The sequence below is a fragment of the Coturnix japonica genome, chromosome 18 (genome assembly GCF_054131305.1).
Source record: "Coturnix japonica strain WE chromosome 18, WE-NBRP24, whole genome shotgun sequence".
NCBI classification, from domain to species: Eukaryota; Metazoa; Chordata; class Aves; order Galliformes; family Phasianidae; genus Coturnix; species Coturnix japonica.
Genome location: NC_140680.1, coordinates 9,249,010 through 9,268,148, shown reverse-complemented (window position 1 = coordinate 9,268,148; position 19,139 = coordinate 9,249,010). Strand labels below are relative to the sequence as shown.

The 19,139-nt window shown below is 44.2% G+C and overlaps 1 protein-coding gene across 2 annotated transcripts in view; it reads left to right on the top strand.

Moving 5' to 3' along the window:
* HTR4 (5-hydroxytryptamine receptor 4) overlaps window positions 1–19,139 on the top strand; it is an 85,688-nt gene that overhangs the window by 18,971 nt on the left and 47,578 nt on the right. For both annotated transcript variants that reach the window (XM_015876096.3, XM_015876097.3), the window contains exon 2: window positions 4,251–4,332. In XM_015876096.3, the coding sequence (XP_015731582.2) occupies window positions 4,307–4,332 (26 nt within the window). In that variant the 5' untranslated portion in view covers window positions 4,251–4,306. The remainder of the gene's footprint in view (window positions 1–4,250; window positions 4,333–19,139) is intronic.

Genomic DNA, 19,139 nt, shown 5'->3' with positions numbered 1-19,139 from the left:
CGCGCACCATCTGCGAGTCCTGCGTCACTTGGGGATGTAAGCCTGCTAAACTTAGCACCTATGGGCTGGGTTTGTAAAGCCACGAAGTTCCAAGAGTCATTTGGTAAAATAACCCTTCAGTGAAAGGACACTTCTTGTCTTTGTTTATTCAAAGCTGGACTCCTTTTCCTTTTTTCAAGTGACATGTCAATTTGATCTTTTTACTTTTGCCCATTGAAGCAAAGGGCTTAACCTGCTGGAATGGTGTTCATTTAAAATCAGTTCAGCCTGGGAAGATTTTGACCAACTAGCCTCTGTTTACACCTACTATTTCTCTGATGATGCTGAAGATGGAGCTACAGGAAAACTGACCCCAAATGTGAAATATGTTAGGAATCAGGGAACAGCTTTCTTATTCAGTTCCAGTTTTAATTTAGTGGATGTGCACTACAGAAAGCAAGGAGCCTCCTGAAACCATAGACTCATATGTTAGCAGTCTTTATTTATGTCAGTGAATCTCTGGCTTCAACTAGGAATCACAAATGCTAGAAGAAAGCTGAATGACTCCCTGTACTTCGAAGAATTTACTCTCTGAGATGTGGAGGATAACCATTTCCAGAGGAAGGCTGAACAAGCTTTCCAGACATCTGTGACAGGCTCTTTTCATCTTCCTCCCCTGTTACCCAGTAACATCTGTCTCCAGGACTTCTATAGCAAAGACTGCATCAAGTCTCCAAATAGACAAGACTGGCAAAGGATGTGAGGGGAAAAGCCAATTTTTACCTTGAGTTTATAGAGAGAGGCATGAAGTCAGAGAACAGTAGGAGCAAGTCCAGTTCTCAGAATCAGAAACAGCATCTTTTTAATATTCTCCTTCCCCCACTGTAGTGTAGAAGAGCAGTATAACAGTATGCATCTGTAGGTGAAATGAGATGGGCTTTTCAGACTGCTCAGTCCACTCTCAGCACTGTTTCATTTAAGGTGTCACAAATGATGAAGCAGCACAATCCAGCAATGCGGGAAATGGAGGTGTAAGTTTTTCAGGAGAGTGACTCAACTTTTCTGTTGTCATCAGCTCAGCGGTGACAGAAAGTGGAACTAGATGTGGCTTGAGTGGGATGGGAATAAATTGGATAAAGAATGTGTCAGTGTCTCAGTTAATCAGTGCCTTGTAAGAAAAATTCCTCGCAAGGTTGGCTTGGCTGTGGCTGTCACCTGGTGAGACACTTCCATTTCCACTGGGCAGAACAAGGCTCCTGGCAGCAGAACCCACCAAGGCCATGAGGCAGAGCAGGTGAGTCTGTGGTCAGGTAAGAGAGGACATTAGCTGTGCTGGCCAGCTCACCTGTGGTCTTGGAGAGCTGAATTCCTGGTTAGTATCTTAAAGCTACTAAGTAAAGGATCCCTAAGAGTCCCTACAACTTGCTTAGGAAGATACCCATGACCTTGTTCCTTTCTTGCATCCCATGACTGTGGAGGTAGTGGAGTGGAGAAGCAGATCTGGGGGACCATTGCTGATCTGCCTTAGTGGTGTGCTGGGTGAAGGTATGAGGCACAAGCAGCTGATCTCCTCTTGACAGATGGGTGGCTTCTGATTTCACTGAATGCCATCAGTGCAGCCTTGCTGAGACTTGTAGCTGGATTGCTTTTCCCATGTCTGAGTGTCTCATGTGCAGTCAGCGATGACTAGGACTAGTCATTCACATATGGTATATCTGCTCTTTTTTGGTAGCACTGATTAGTGGAGAATAAAATAAGATGAAGAGTTCTTGTCACACAGAGGAGACTACAGAGCTGTCATGTCAACCTTGCTAAAGACGCTGTGCTCTAAACCTTTTCTAGTCCAGTGCTTGGCGACCCTTTCCATGGCATAGGGATTGAAACTAGATGACCTTTGAGGCTGTTCTATGATTCTATGATAATACAATCAACTAAATATTCCACTTTGTTTTAATAATATACTGTTTGTGTGCTATTTCATGCAGGAGGGGCTACATGTGTGGCAGGCTGGGTAGCATGCAGGCTGAATTAGGAGGACTGTTGTCTCTCTGAGGCAAAGGACAGCTTCCTAATTGAGTATGAGCAATTACTTTAATAACAAAGAACAGCGCCAGGCAGTTAGTGTGAGCCAAATATGTTTACAGAGTAATTCTTTGTGAGATTTTGCATTATATGGAATTGTGTCATTTTTCTTCGGGACTCCAGTTATTGCAAATCCCACCACTGTGCTGTTGTGGGGAGAAGCAAAAGGAAAGAAGTCCTCTAAGATACTTAATGCTGAAGGGACGGGGGCTGGGGTAGGGCAGATGGGTGGCATCGTTTTGTTTCATGCCCACCCTCTGCTCTTGCTCACTCCCACACGTACATCTTTCCCTTGCAGCTCAGAACTGTAACAGGTGTAAACTGCAGCAAGCAGCGCAGTGTGCAGCCTTCCCACTGTGACAGTGCGTGCTCATGCCCCTTTTCTTCTGCACAGCAAAGGAACAGTTTCCCTTGAGTCAGCATCAGATTCTCGGATTTTCTTTGTGGCACACCTGTGATAGCTCAGCACTAAGACCAAGTGAATACCTTAGGCCTGGGGGCTGTTTCTGCCCTATCTGAGTTCCCATAGAGGAGCCAATGAGCCCCTTTATGCCTCAGCCTCCTGCATGGCACACCAGGACGATGCTGTGCTTTCGAAGGCTGCAGTGAGGCAGAAGGAAGTGGTGCTCACCAGCTGTGGCAGGTGGAGGAGATGGCATGGATGCAATTTATTGCATGTCCTGTTTGCTCTATGTCTATCCTTTCTGAACTGACAGGACAGGAAAGAAAGGGCTCCTGCCTGGATTTAATCAAAACACTGTATTAGTCCCATTCTTATGCATTTCCTTCAAATTAATTTCAATTAACTGAACTCCTATGCTAAATGAGCGATTTCAACTTGGAGGTTACTCAGGTCTCTTTGGAGATGAAATAATTAGGTTTATTTTTGTCCATTTACTTTGAGCTCAGAGAACATTGATTGTATTTTTATATCCCCAAAGAACATTTCTAGGATATCCTTCCTGCATCTTTGACAGGCAGCTGTCCCAGCAGCCTCCCAGGCATTTCATTCCATGGACCAACTCCAGAGCTGGAGCAGAGAAGATGGTTTATTTTCACCTCCAAATTAAAATCAGAGGTGATTTCTTAGGGACGCAGAGGTGACTTGATGCAAAATGTTAGATTTGTCATCCTTATGTTTTCAAAACACAGTGGTAGTCTACGTGGTAAAGTCTTTCCTCAGATAAAACACTCTCTTGAGTAAGTTTTATTGGCAGAACTATGTATAGTCTATACCTTCTGAAGTGCTAATTCTGGTAAGTGCCAAACCAGGCCTGGATAGTGGGTGTTCATTTGCACGACAAACCTGGCATTGCATCCAGGAAGCCTGACTCAGTATTACTGCAATCTCTGAATCCAAGTAGCCACAATTACATTGTTTTCATTTGAGTTATTATTAATAGTGCTGTAGTGGTAGCATTATCCTCGGCTCTCCAGAGAAACAACACAAGGGGCAATTAACAGCCAGAAATGCTCAGAAACACATCACCATTCTTTTTCCACTGAGTTAACAGCAGCAAACACACACACTTATTATTAGGATGGTGTATTCATTTCTCATGATGGATTTTTGATAGAATTAAAAGCCCCATTAATATTTATATCACTTAGTTTTACAGGGAGTAAGTACATTTATTTTAACTCGAGCTGCAAATCATTTAGTTCTTTGTAATTACAGTACTGCTATTAAGTATTCATAAGGCTATACAATACAATGTCGCAGGAAACCTGTTTTAATTTAGTTGTAAGTCAGTGTTTTAATTTCATGTAAAAACAGAAACTAATTTACCAAGCATTCTAGCTTGGCTTTTCCCAGCCAGGTTTTGCAAGCTTTCCTTAACTGACTGTATTTAAACAACTTCTTGTCGCTTTGAGTGTTTGTATGTTTGGAAGACTTAGGTCCTGTGCAGCTTCTGTGTGTGTATGTTGTGTTGTATGCACTTATAAACATAGGCCTGAAGAGGTCACTTATATTTAGGTATGCCTGAGCAGATAGCAGAGAACTGTGTTATGGCAACTCTTTGTAATGGTATGATTTCATTTTGACACATCTACTTAAAACTCTGCTGTCAATAGAGACCAGATCTGAGGGGTGAAATGCAGTGCATGGGTGTCTTCACTGGGGTAAATGTGCACCCATGAGAGGACCTTTAATTTATAACTCTCCTTTTTAACTCTCTCCACTGCAGGACAAGGCCTATTCTATGGACATTGAACACCCAGCTACCTATGCTTACTGCCTGTGATGGAAGAGCTTGATGTTAATGTGAGGTAGGATGCTCTGCATGACTCCCGTACTGTGTCTCATCCAACCACTAAGCTGCTATGGTGTGTCTGCAAAGTTCTGGGGTGTTCTTTGCTGTTTGCCTGTAGATTAAAGTCTCCATTTGTGCAGTGGTGCCTGGTTTTGCTCTTTTATTTATGGATGTAAGGTGTAGCTTAGATGAATCTTGGACTTCCTTACATTAGGACAGATAAGATCTCATCAAAGACCATGTATAAGTCAGTCTGCCCATGGCTGTCCCCAGGGCCTGGGGCTGGTGCTGGCTCTGCCATTCTCCCTTAGATGTGATCTGTGGGTTTTCTTCTGCAGGACTAGGGTTTGTCTGTTTGTTTCTTGGCCTTTTGACTGGCCAAGCAGACAGTGATGCTGAACTATGTGGGCAGCTGAACTTAAGCCCCACCAAACCCACTTTACACAAGGATGTGAAACATCTGACCAAACCTGGGCTTCTGGCACAGACACAAGAGGAAGCAATATTCCAATAGCAATGAGAAGTGTGTATTTCCACAGAGCTTTCTTAAAATTAGCTCTAGGAAATATCTTTTTGTTGTTTCAAGCTTTAAATTCCAGAAGCAGTTCTTCACCCTTCCCCTGTCTGGGCACTCAGGTGACATGAGAAATGCCTTGGAGGAAATTGCACTGATAGAAATGTATGTAATCTGATCTTCCAGAAAACCTGTACCTAATGAGTTACTGAAGGGAGATCAGGAAGAAATAGTACAGAAGAATGGGAAACAAGATGTTGCCCTTGAAGGGACCCTGCCATGCCACGCTGTCCTTACAGCTTTCTAGCTCTTGGACTTGCCTCTGCCAGCTGCATCCCACTCTCTTCAGTTGTGTGCATAGAGAGAGATGGTGCATCTTTAAAGATGATTTCTATTCTTAATGGATCTCCTCAAAGCATTGTGCTATCAAAGGGAACGTTTCTAGCCCTCATTCACCTACTTAAGCATCAGGAAAGTCACCAGTAACCCAGGTTGCTGCTTTAATACATGCTTAGTGGGGCACGTTTATAACCTGCTAATCAATGCTGAAAGGTATTGTGTTTTACTTAATGAAATGTGTCCTGACTTTTTAATACCAGAAGTGTAGTTAAATGCATAGGCTACCACAGCTGCTCCGTAAAGGGAATTAAGGTGCTGACACCAGACAATTGTCCCTACTTTTTTTGTTTTCCCTTGAAGGTGTTAGGAAAAAAGAATCAATTTCTGACAGCGATGAAAGAAAAATCCCCCCAAATACACTGCAACATTCATGGAAGGAAAACCTCTCAATTAGCAGCTGGGAGCTCAGATAGTACCTTACCTCGCTCATGCTTTTGGGTCATGTTCTATTTGCCAATGATGGAGACAGGTGCCTGGAGGGTCTTGTATCTCTGAAAGTTTGGGCTGATATTTCCAATACTCCTTTCCAGCATTTCTGCCTCTTTGCGGTTGGATCGGTCCTTTGGTGTGTGGAGTTCTGCCACTGCTGGGAAAACTGCAGCTTAAGTGGAATATGCTCATTAAGCAAAGCTGATTCCTATCAGAATTAGGCTTTGTAAGCATCATTCTTCTTTCTTTCCAGTTGCAGTACTTTAGAGCATGCAGCACAGCACACCATGAGAACTGCTAGGGGGGATGAGGGTTTGGCTGCTGCGGGGATACCTGTCTGCCCTGTCATTTCACTGCCAGAAATGTCCTCTGCACAGCTCCAGGAGAAGGGTTTTCAGAGGCAGGTCCTGAAGAGGCTGCTGCGTTCTGCTGGGAATTAGCAGGTGCCACCAGCTGATCAGACCCTGGCAGATCTGACAGCGTGATTAGATGCTAAAAGGCAGCATAAGATATTCTCGGGGGTCTGATGAATGAAAAACTGTGGCAATTTGAAAGCTCTTCAGCATAAATATTGATTCACCATTGCCTGGCTGTTCTGATCAAACACTGTGGTCACATCTCACTTTCGTTACACTTCAGGTTCAATTTTGGCTGTGTCTGTGTTTGAGCCGTGCTGATGCAGTCCTTCATTTCTCATGATTGGTGGCACATACAGACTTCCTTCTAGGTGTATAATTTGATCTTGCTTCCATCCTTTTCCATATTGTGAATTTTTGTCAGCTACCAGCAAGTAGCCTCTGCTTTATCCACCCTGATTTCAGCTTTTTTTGCTGAATGTTTTCTGTTGAAGCCAGAGGTTTCATGTGTGCCATCACAGTGTGAAGCCATGGTGGGAGTTCTCAGGTCCCCACAGGTCTTGGGGGTGCTCCCATGGAAAATCCTCAGGGAAAAAGGAGCAAAGTGTGGGGAAACAAGATGCTCTTTGACAACATGAGGACAGCAGCCAGAAGGACAGGTTGGCTTTGTTAGAGCTGAGCACCGTGGAAGCAGCACGCTCATCCTCCTGCCATTATATGGGTTTGATGCAGCGCCCCAGGGGATGCCAAGCCTTTCAGTGGGGAACAGCTTTGCATCTCTCCAGCTATCTGAATGCTGCAGGCAGATTCAGCTTTACAGATGTTTCCTTTACGTGGAAGAAAATGGTTATGTATTTTACAAAGTGTGAGGCTAGAGATATGTTCCTGGAAATGTCTGACAGTCAGTGCTGGGACTTGTATTTATCACAGAGGGGTGGCAGGCCTCATTTTCTTTAATACTAGAGCTGAAAAATAAAGGAGCCTGCAAGTATTTCTATTTATATTTTATAGGATTTTTCAATTTCTTGTGACTTGGTGATTGTTATTGGGAGCATTTATTATATGCAGTAGGTTAATGAGATACTGTCAAGTGGTTTGGAATGAAAACTTGAGCCCTTGAATGAGCTGTAGAACAGAAAAAAAAACTATTCTCTTTATTCTCCTCTTTTCAAGCAATTGTATAAAAGTATTTGTCAAGCACGTTTGTAAGCAAATGTGAGATGGTCCTTCTGACTGCCCTGCTCCAGCCCAGCAGCATTTAATGCTCACTACAGCTGTTAGCTGCCAAGGGGCAGGAGCTCCTGAAGGTGCCTCCACCATTAACCACAGTGGCAAAATCCTCTTCTGCCATCTGAAAGCTGTGACGGATCCCTTCTCCTTAGCACTATGACTTTCCAGTTCCCTAACTGGGAGAGTAGAAGCAGAGGATGGGATCTTCTCACACTCATGGGCAAGGATGGGGAAGTCTCTGGTGTTTGAATGGATGTTTGTGAGAATGGTCAGAGCAGGTCTATGTTGCTCATGCTGTATGGAAGAGTTTTTACTTCCTCAAGTGCCAGGCAAAGGCTGATATGCTCCTGAGAAATAAGTTTTTTGGACTAACATTACTAGAAAGTTCAGTGCAAGCAAATAGCTTTTATATAATCCTTTTTATTGTTGCTGTTGGTGAAGGCAGACTCCTTTTGCTAGATTAACTTTGGAGAAACAATATATTACTTGAGTTTGTCACAACAGTAATTGCTTTTTATTTTTAAGCTGAGCCCCCAAAACAGCTGAATTTTAGATTGATGTTAATTGCTTCTGAACTTGGCTTTTTCAGCTTTAGTTCTCTGCTTGCTGAAGGTATTTTTGTGGATATTTTTGTGGCTTGAAGTATTCTGAAAAAGGCAGAGCCCTCCAGCAGAACTGTGGGGTTCATTAATCTTGTCTTGACTTTGAGAAATGAGAAGCAAGGTGAGGGAAGAAGGAATCAAATTGGTTGAATCAGTTGTGTTTGGAAGCAAAGAAAATACTCCATTATTTAACCCAGCTGCTGTTCCCAAAGCCCTCATCCAGAGGGACAGTGAGCACCAGGTATTTCTGAAGACAGCTAGCCTTGATGATCCACATTCTTGATTTCAAGAGTGATCCTTTCCAACTTGGGATATTCAATGATTCTGTTCTGATTCTCCATTCTGGAGCTTTCTCTGCTGACCCAGCAGGCTCCTTCCTTTCCTGGCTATGGGAGCAGGGCTGCTGGTGACCAGCTGTGATGTGGATTCATTGCTAAAGCTGGTACTCTGGGGGTTCTCTGTGGAAAGGGGCAGAGGAAACTGGGGCTGCAAGCAGAGGTGGATGTCTTTGGGAGCCAAGAGGATGGGACAAAAAGAGCATTTCATTTAGCGATTCTAGAGAGCAGAAAGCTTTTAGAAGAGAGCCTGTGTGCTGACCGAGTGCCCTGACAATGGGGATTCGTAGAAAGCAAGAAGCTTAGGATGCCTCAAGTAGACTGCTTGTGTTTATTCTCATATATACGCAAGCTCTTTTCAAAACCTTTCCAGCTTCTACGCTTTGAGCCATTAAATCAGTGTTTATTTCAAGGCCTTTGATCATATTTCAGTTTAGGTGAGAAACACCAGGCTAAACTGTCACTTAATATGCCAGAATTAACTTCAAGCACTCTTCTATTCCTAGTTGCCTCTCTAGGGGAAGACCAGCTTTCATCCCTGTAATACGCACTGCATGCGTCTGTGCTGTTCCAGGGAGACAGACTTAGGGACTTAGTGCAGAGAGCCCCTTTCCCTGTTTGCATCCCCCAAAGGGGTCTGGTGATCAGCAGAGCATCAGAAATGCTCAGTAGCCAAAGAAGCCCTGAGCAAGTCCTCTGTCCTGAACCCCCTGCACAGCCCAGGCACTGCTCAGCAGGAGCAATAGCTGTTACCAGCCTGGGTGCCTTCCTTATTGTTGAACTTCTTTCCTCAGTTTCTAGGGAAACACTTTATAGCACTGTATTTATCAGAATGTCTTTCCAAACACCTCCGCCAACACTTAATTAATGGAAGTTTTAAACCCAGCTCTAGCTTCTGCAAATCAATAGCGTGCTCCTGTACAGCAGCTGTGGAGCAAGGAGATGGATCTGCTCCATGCTGCTTGTCAGAGGGTGCAGAGGGGCTGTGTACACTGAGCCCCTCGCAGGGTAAGGATGTAATGCATAGCTGGGATGTTCCTCTGCGTGAGGCTGGCAAAACTCCATCTGTCTGCAGCTTTGGGTCTTCTGGAACCAGCTGTTCTCAAGATCACATTCCTAAGGAACCTGGGGCAGGGCTCTTGAGGCAGGGCTGCTGCCAAACTTGAACTGTATGAGAGGCCCTTTGCCAGCACTGGTGAGCCACAGTGTGTTGTATTGATGGGACTGTGTGTCACTGCCACAGACACAGAGCTGTGCTCCAAATGAGAGGGGTGCTGGCATAGCTATAGGCTGAAATCTAATGGCTTTTGCTCTCTACTTAGTTAAAATTCCACGAGTGACATCAGGAAAGTGGCAGAACAGTCCCCAGGTCTTGGGCAGATCTCTCTGCCACCTTGGGGATCAGGCTGTGGTGCTGTGAGCTGCACTGAGCTGTTACTTCAGATCCCTGCTGCAGAAGGAGCCATTCATGTCTTTGGAAAGGACATTTATAGTGTCTTAGATAGGAAAGATATACCAAATCAAAACATATTTAGTGCTTTGTTCCTGGCCATGAAATAGGGCACGCTATGGGGTGGTATCAGAGACTGTTGATAGACTATCACCTTGGAGCAGAGTGCATCTCCTGTACAGATAAGACCAGTACTCCAGTTCTTACTAAGGGCACTCTTTACACTGTTTATTTTGTTCTTACTGTTCTGTGGCGATGAATCACCAGTTCTGTGCCTGGCAAACTGTCACGGGTCTGAACCTCCATCACTGTCTTGCCCCATCTGTTAACCAAGGACTTGTCATCACATCTCCTTTGTCTTCCCAATGTCAGATCCTGATTAAATGAGACCGCTGTCTCAACACAAGCTTTGGCACCCGATGGACAGGACTCTACTTAGCTGAAGCTTTCAGAGAGTATTGGACTGCGTGAGTGCAAACTAAATACCTGAAGGCCAAGCTGCTGCACTTGTGAGCACAGCAATGGGAGGTGCTTGGTCTGCCTGTTGCAGATGACTGCAGTTGATCCCAGTTTTGCACCTTTCTCAGCGACTTAAAGCTTAGCATGGCCTATGAAAGTCAAGACCTTCCTGGCATGTGGTGCTTGGACAACAGGAAGAATTTGATCTTGTCTGTCAGATGCTTCTCTAATTCTCACATCTCAGGAATGGTAAATCTTGAAATTTAAAAATAAACAAGATTCCTTTGCAGAAAAGCCCTTAAGAATGTGATCTCAGCACTCTCCAGTCATGCTGGGGACACGACCAGCTCCATGTCTGAATACCAATGGTAAATAAACCAGCAGCTGATCTTTTAACTGCACTTTGGCATAGTTGTAACCTCAGAGAGGAGAAAGGGAGAAAGAACTCTGGTTGCTGCTGGTGAGGGATGGGGAGGGCAGGGTGCTTTGAAATAGCTGGATGTCCGTCTGTTCATGGATCACAGTGCAGGAATGGGGCTGAACCAAGCTGGGCCTTTCTCTTCCCTGGGCACATGAGCTTGTGCCAATATGAGAACACTGAAAGCAAGTCTTAGCTGATTTTCAGTCCTATCTCCTCTTCTGTCACCTTTCACTTAGCAGGGCATTATAGCTCATCCCTGTCTGTGCAGACACAGACACCTTCCTTGCTTTTCCATTGCCCCAAAGTGTTAATACATCAGGTATCTGTTGGCTGTATGAGTTTCACAGCCCACCTTCCCCACTGGAATATTGGGTCTCTGCCCTAGAATGGCACTGGATGAATGTAAAAGCAGTGTTTAGTATGTCCTGGTAAGTCTGAGCTCTTTTAAAAGCCAGTTCCAGAAGTCCAATGGGTGTAAACACATTACTCACCACATCCCCAGTTCCTTAGCATGATCTCCCAGTTGGCTTTTAGAGCTCAGCTGATGTTTTTTCTATCTCCTTATCTTCAGATTTATATCTATTGACATTTAGTTTCTCTTCAAATTTGTTTTAAAGGCCAGGACCTGAGAACACAAAGGCTACTTATTTCCAAAGCTGTATTTCCACAGTAAGACCATGGGGCCGTGGTGATGGGCCAGCTCATCACTCACTGTCAGTAGATTAGCCTGGAGACCTGTCCAGGGCTAACTCTTCTCATGAACTTCAAGGACTTATCTGGAAACAGGCTCTCTTTCTGCTCAGTAGGGAGTCTAATAGGACGATAAATAAATGCAAGGAGAAAATAGGCAGGAATTACATAGTTCATGTTGACTTGGTCAAGAAGTCTTTAGTACTGATGATAGCTCTGAGCGGTGGGAAAACTGACCATGAGCTGTCTGATAGTATCTGTATAGCCTCAAACAGAGTCTTGGAGTATTTGGAGGACTTACGCAAGCAGAGGATGTCACAGGAGTGCAGACAAGTTTTGAGTTTCCCTGTGAAAAGGAAATGGTGTGAGGGATGCAAGGGCTATTTCTTTTCCAGTCTGCACCACAGAAGCTTCTTTGGGGCTCGTGCATCAGGATATGCCCATCCTCTTTGCTGGTAGAGATCCTTGGAAAATAAACTGATTGCCTTGCTTCCTTGGGGATGAAACTGCTTTTGAGGTATTCTGTGTCTTGCTAGAGTGGAGGAACACACTATTTTCTCCATTCACAAACAGCTGGGATAGATTTGGTCCCATTACTGCCATTATTTGCAATTTCCATTTTTATGGCCCATAATGGGGATGTGATTCTCAGGAAGGTCTGGCAGCTACAATGAAACATGATTTTTTCCTGTTCTTGCAGTTCAACTACTGTTCAGTATGCTTTCCTAAGCCCAGCACAGTGGCTCTAGTCCAGTACAGTGTTTGTGTATTGTTTGTACTTCTCCCTGTAAACCATGCATGCTCAGAGCCCTCGTTGCTGCCATCATCTCCTTGCAGCAGTGTGAGGATCTGTTTAGAACAGACATGTTGTGAAACACAAGTTTCCACTGGAGCTAAGAGCTGTAAACTGATGTGGCTATTAGTGTCGCTCAGCTACTGAAATGAGTAAGAAAGTTCACAGGACCAAAAAACGAATTCCAAAACATAACATAACCTTCTGTACTCACCCTCAGTGAAAGTGCTTTCCAGAAACATCTCTATATTAAGAGTTTCATGAGTATTAAGTTGCCAACCACATTGCAGACCCCTAAGCAGAGAGTTTAAGAGATGAGAACATCTTCCCTAGCAACGCCTGGCAGAGCAGTTTGGCTGCTCAGTGCTGGTAGGGATCTGCAGACCCTGGGTTGGGATCCAGTTTCTCTGTTCTGACATGGCAAATTTACCTACAAAAACAAATGCTTGCTAGTTACTTGTTACCTTTTTTGAGCTTTATGCCTCTTGGCTGGCTGGTCCATTGATACTTGAGAACTCTGTTGTGATATCATTATCTGGGTGTATCTAAGAAGCTGGGTACAGCCAACCTCTTTCTCCTCCATTTGCCTCAAAACTTTACATCTATGGTCATATACAGTACAGCCAACACACAGAGTCTTGCACTTCCACGGGACTTTAAACCCTTACATGATTCCTATGTTTCCACTCTATTTTATCAGTTTTCAGCCTTCCAGACCTTTGCTCATTGCTTACTTTGGCCTCTATAACATTCAGTTTTACAAGTTTTTACAAGTTTTACATGCAGTTTACATCTGCACCATGCTGGGCCGTCACAAAGCTCGTTGGGACACTCTCCTGTGCTGTCCTCAAAGAAAAGTACTTCCTGCTATTGTCTTTCAGTGAATGAACGAACTGATTTCCACGCGCCTGAGAGCCTTGAGGGATGTTAAGGACACTCTCAAATGAAATGTATTCCAGAAATCAATGTACGTATTAGCTCGTCTGTGCCAAGTCTTCCATTAGCGGGGGTGACAGCAAGAAACTCTCTTGTTTCTCTAGACTCTTGAAACTGGGAAGCTGTCCAGGAAATATTAGAAGCTAGACAGCCAATAGCTGGATATGACTTTTATTGTTCAAGGTGTAAACAAGCAGGGGGAAAAGTACACAGCCTGGATCTTTTCATGTACAGTCTGATTCCAGGACTCTCCCACTGGCCTTAAATGAATGCCTCTCATTGAACAGTATTTCCTTGAGTGCAGATATTGCTTACAAGAGCAGAGGGGGAATTTTCATGCTTTTTAATCTGGAAGTCTTGCAATTTACACACTCTGAGCAAACATGGGAGCAAAGGTTTTTCCTGGTCTGAAAATGCAAACTCGAAATGCTGATAAATACTAAGAACCGCTGTTATGGTGTTTTGAGAGTTATCTTTGGGAAACATGCGTGTGGATGGAGCAGGACTCACTTTTTCAATTTAACGGCAGAAGCAATAAAAAGCCGAGCAAACAAATGCTTTTAGCTCAGGAGCAGCAGCTCATCCTTGCAAGCTCTGCTCGCTCAGTCTCAGCACACCCTGCTATTGCAGCCGGTCACTGCAAGAAGCAGAGATTTGTGAGCACACGGGAAACACGGACACTCAGTGTGGTGAATGTGAGCCTAAATTGGACTGCCCAACTCACTCCCATGCTAGAGGAGGTTTTTCATAATTTGTATCAAATACATTGAATTACTCCCAGCATCTAATCTGCTGAGACTAAAGATTGAGGTATTTATGTATCTAATAGAAATAATGTTGCTCATGTCTCTGTAAAGTAAAATTATTTGGCTTGATAACTGAATGACAGACATTCTTGTTTGAAAGTACTGGGAAAAGAAGGTGCTTCACTTGATCAGGTCTCCTGAGCAAAGAGTCCTTTGAACACAGCCTGCTCTGTTTAAGACTGCTGTATGACATGGGGTAGGCAGGAGTCACTCATCTGGAAAACAGAGGCTGACCGTATCATTAACACAGACCGTACAACAAAAACGATGTTTGTTTTTGTGCTTCTTTCATCATCTTCAGTTCCCTACTAAGCCGACACACATCATTCAGTAGGTGCAGCGGTCTTACTTCTGTGGAACAATTCTAATTGCAAACTGATCAAGAAATTTCTGATTAAAGGCCTGTTTGATCTTTGGATTTATTCAGCATTTTCAAAGGAGAAATGATTGCTACAACATCTCTGCTGCATTTCACAGTGTGCTTAAATTCCTGCTCGTGCCTAAACCAGAGACTTGCTTTTCCCTAGTCGCAGAGCATTTGCTAACCTCATTATGATAAGCAGACCCCACATATTCAAACAGCATTGTTATGTGTATGTAGAAATAAAAAGGGAATATTCTGTGTTTGGAGGGGACACTGGGAGCTAAATAGGAAAAGCTGGAACAGAATGTAAGTTAAAAAACACAGCGCTGTGTTCCAACTATTGCTCGTGTTTGTGCAGTGCTTTGCACAGGAGATGGCTTACAGTATTTGCTGGTAGATCACAAACAGAGCAATGGCAGCAGCTGTCCTTCCTCCATGCAAACAGCACAAGCTTAATCTAGTGCTAATTTCATAAGTTAATTTTAGCTTATATTTTAGGTGACAGCCTAATGGCTTTTAAGGATTGTACCTACATGCATCAGTCTCGTGGCAATATCCTCTCATATGTGGGTGTAAATTATGTAACGCTTGATCTGCTGATTGAGAAGGAGCCGAGCCAGGATTTTTGTCCTTTGTTTTACATGGAATAGCAGTGGCTGTGGCTGTGGCTGCAGATGGGCTGCCCTGCCAGGGCTGAGGCCATCAAGGTGCAAGCAGCACCCCAGCAGTTGCTGTGCTGGGGTTTATTTCCTAGCTCAGCACGTGTTAACATACAACATTACAAGTTTCTCTTGCTGCCGAGGTCTCAGACCTCCCTCTGTATGCAGATAATTATAAAGGATTGCATTGCTCAGTCTTCAGTCCCAAATTGGTCATCCAGGCAAGGTACACTGAGGCAAACTGAGGAGATGATTGCATGGACTGTCAGGAAGCTCCTTCCCTCTGGGGCTGTTACTTGGGACCCTTGTGCCTGCAATGTACGGGGCTGTCCTACAGCGCCCAGCAGCCCCAGTGCTCACCTGCTTCTGAGCACAGCGCTGCTGGCACGCACCTGACTGACTGCACAGCCCACACACAGCGGTGTTTGAAACATTGAAATCACCTGTCTTCCTCCTTTCATCTTGACAATTGATTTTAATCAGCATTATCAACTGCTTGAAGCACTGAATCCTCTGAAGTGCTCTTGCAGGAGATGATGTGTGGAGCGGGGGTGCGGTACCAGTGATGTGCACAGGAGCTTTGCCCAGGGGGAGGTGACCTGAAACCCTTGTTTTGCAACTCATGGTCTTTCTTGGCCTGCTGCTGTCTGCAATGGGGTAGAGCTTAATTCCCACACTGCAATGAAAGCAAGTTGGCTTGCACAACTTTTACAAGGTTCAGCACTAAAGGAAAAGTCCTTATCCCTTCCTACCCCCCCCAGCGCTGCAATGTCCTCAGTTAAAAGAGAGAAGTTATTTTGATAACTGGATTGCTGTATATTTGTGGCTTTTCACTCATTTAATTACTTTCAATCAGTTTCTAAAACAGAAGTGAAGTACATAATTGATTTTGCTAGGTGTGGTCTTGCCATATGCACAATCTGAAGTGAAGGCAGCGATTTGAATTGCGTTATGAGAAATTACATGCTTCTGCATTAGCGCTGATTTCTGATTAATATTTTTAGGTGGCAGTAGAAAAGAATACGGTAACAGCTAGAAAGCCATAGATCAAATAATGTCTTCCCTATTGTCATGTTTCTGTGCTGAGATGCGCATTGTTAGGTTTACTCATATAATAACATATCTTGATTTTTAAGCGTTTAACAATCAGCCTCTGCTTTTATGCCTTGGAATAATTAGGGGAGTAGAGAGGAGAAGAGGCAAATAACAGCTTACTCGCAGTGAAAGGACTGCATGAAATCATGTGTCACCTGGAGTTACAGAGTGAGAAGCCATGGTTTGGCTGCAGTAAGCAGACGGGCTCCTCCAGCATTCCCCACTTCCCTTAAGGCCACTGCTAAATCAAGGAACAAGCTCTGGTCTAAGGGAACCTGGTAACACTCACAGCTCTGGGCTCTGAATTACTGACAATTACACAAGCACTTTGCTATGAGGTGCTCAGGAGGTGCCCAGCTGCCTCCAGGTGATGCTCCACGTCACCTCTGCAGGCAGAATCTTTCCCTTGTGGTCAGGAAATGGCTCTCTGGCCATTCAGCCCCCGTGTGTCATCTCCTCTGCCCCAGAAGAGCAGCCCTGTTTGTCCCCCACTGCTCTGTTTTCTGTCTCCCTCATCACATGATGTCTGCAGTGCTCAAGGTGCTCTCTGCTGTTCATTGGTCATTTTATCCCTCTGCAATTGTAGGGAAGTTGGGTTGTGACCTGTTCCAGAAACCAGAGGGGTAATGTACGCAGCCATACCAACACAGCAGAAGCACTTGAGGTCAGTTAGGAAAGGTGGGGTGAGGGCAGGAAAGTAGAATTTGAGCTTGAAAAAAAAAAATAATTACACCATTTTTTTTAAATATTAACAACCGCACCGAAGAAGTTTTTAAATATACCCACGTGGGTTTTAAGCATTCACTCCATGTTAGTATTTCTAAGCGGTTCTATATTCCTTTCTTAAGCGATTTCTATATTCCTACTAACCAACAATCATTTTGTCTGAATCTCATTTCCCTGTAATAGCAAACCCATCAATCTCTGCTTTATTAAACAGAAGTGTGCTCGCGCTCAGGTTTGATCAAAGAAGTTAAGCAAACCATTGATTTTAATTTACAGCAATATCCACTTCTTCCATTATTAACAGATTCGAATTACGGAGAATGAATAATTAACAAATCTTCCTACTTGATGATAGATCAAAAAGCAGATGAGCAAAACCATATTCCAGAGGAACGCCCTTCCTTCACCCCAAGCGCTGTGTACGCTATTTAACACTCCCCAGGGGAGCGCTATCATGGGCCATGGGAGAAATGCTTTTTGTGGAGATCTCACAAGCAGACTCTCCCATCTGTACACACTGCAGGGAGAGACAAGGTGCTCAAATAACACAGAGATGAGAGTTGTGTAGGAACAGCAGAAGGATGAGCAAAGCTAGATAAGACAGAATAGAAATCTAGCCCTCTGCCTGGCTCTGTATAAACATCATCATTCTCTCTACTGCCATGCCAGCATATGTGCACTGCCACACTCAGGGAGAAGGAACATCTTTTGTGAGGAGCCATTCCATGCAGTGTGACATTTTATTTTACAGACGCAGCCGTGGAGTTTGCCTATTGTGAGGGCTCAATTTAGGCAGGCACAATTACAGCTCCTGGAGGTGCCTTTGATTCCAGCATCCCTATTGTTCCTGAGCTTTTCATCTGCCCCATACCCAGCTAGCTGGCCTGTGGCTGAGATCTGCCTTTGAAGTTGTCTTTTTCTTTTGCTTCTAATTTCTGTGATGTCTTCTCCTGCTGATGAACATATTAATGAAGTCTCTGGACATCAGCTTTGCTCGCTGTACTGATGCAGGCAAATGTCTGCCCTTCTCCAGCTGTACAACCTCTGTCTACACAATTAACATGTGCTCCAGCAAGGAATCACCTTGTGCATCCCAACAAGCACTATGCACATGAGCCGAGCACCAGCTCCAAGATGCTCATTCTCCAAAGCACATCACTGCAGTGTAGGTCTGACTGCCAGCAGCTCCTACCTTGCAGCCTTCCAGAATCTCCAACACTTGACTCTGCTTTGGAGGGAAAGGAAATAGATCAGATTGACATGGAGGGGAGTGGGAAAGTGGTTTCTATCTGGGGAAAAGAATGACATCCTTCTGTAGAGCGATTTGGGATAAGGAATTGGATGCCTATTACCTTTATAATATCTTTATATACCCGTGTATAAAACTGGGGGCGATTGAAAAGCATGGAAACTGATTCCATGTTCCTGACTTTGCATTTAGCCACTACTGCTAGGTAAAGGAAAGCTGTCCAGAGACTGTATCCCCCATATGCTGAGAATTCAACAGTCAGACCAGAGGAATTCACCAACAGTCATTTGACACAAAACCACTATGACACAGACATTTACAGCATGAGAGAGTGCTGCTATATGCATGTGGACATTTCATTTCCTACAGGCCGCTGTCAAGGACAGGATGATGGATGAGGCAGAGCCTTTGGGCAGATGGGTTTTTCTTCCATCAGATGGGAGGAGGTGTGACTAGATTAATGTAAGCAAATTGCAGGCAGCAATTACAAGAGCTGCAGCAACAAAACCCACTCATTTCAGGAGTTGTCCAAGAACTAATGACCCAGGGCAGCCGGAACACAACAAAAGCTGGGAAACCCACACTTAGTTCTGACAGAGCCTTGTCAACATTTCTGAGTGCAGCAGCATTTGCCCAGAGCTACCAACTGCTCAGAAAGCCTCTTAGAGCCTTAATTGCCCTCTTTGAAGTTGTGCTAAGTCCAGTAGACAACTCTTTCTAATTAAGAGCAAACTATTTCAGATGCTGAATAAAACACACTCTTGATTTTTCCTTTCTCCTATCTTTGTATCTGTAATTGGCTTGCACAAAAGTGCCTTACTGAATGTGAATCTATGACTACGCCTGCCTGTCAACATAACCCTGTGACCTTCCTCCATTAAGGAGGACTGGATTGTCTGACATTAGCTCTGAAAACCATTAGGGCAGAAGGTGCAGTTGTTGCCTTGGCTGCAACCATTCACCTAAGATAGGACAAATGCTTCTGCCTTACTGGGAATCTTCTGCATGAGAACCCACACCTCTCTATGTACCCACAGGTACCACAAAAATCCATGTCCAAAGGCACATGAGGCTAGCAGTACTCAGGAATATTTTGGCCCCAAAACTCCACAAAGGGGTGGGAGACACCTGTCTACCAATGCAATGTGACATTTGTTAAACTCCTGTTTTTAATTCATAAGACTGTTGCAAATTAAAAGCTGTGTGTGCTCTCATGGGTGAGAAAGCTTTGCTTGGCATAAGGACATACATTTACAAAGCTAAGGCATGCAACTGCCTTGGACCTCTGTCTTATTATAGCCAGATCACTG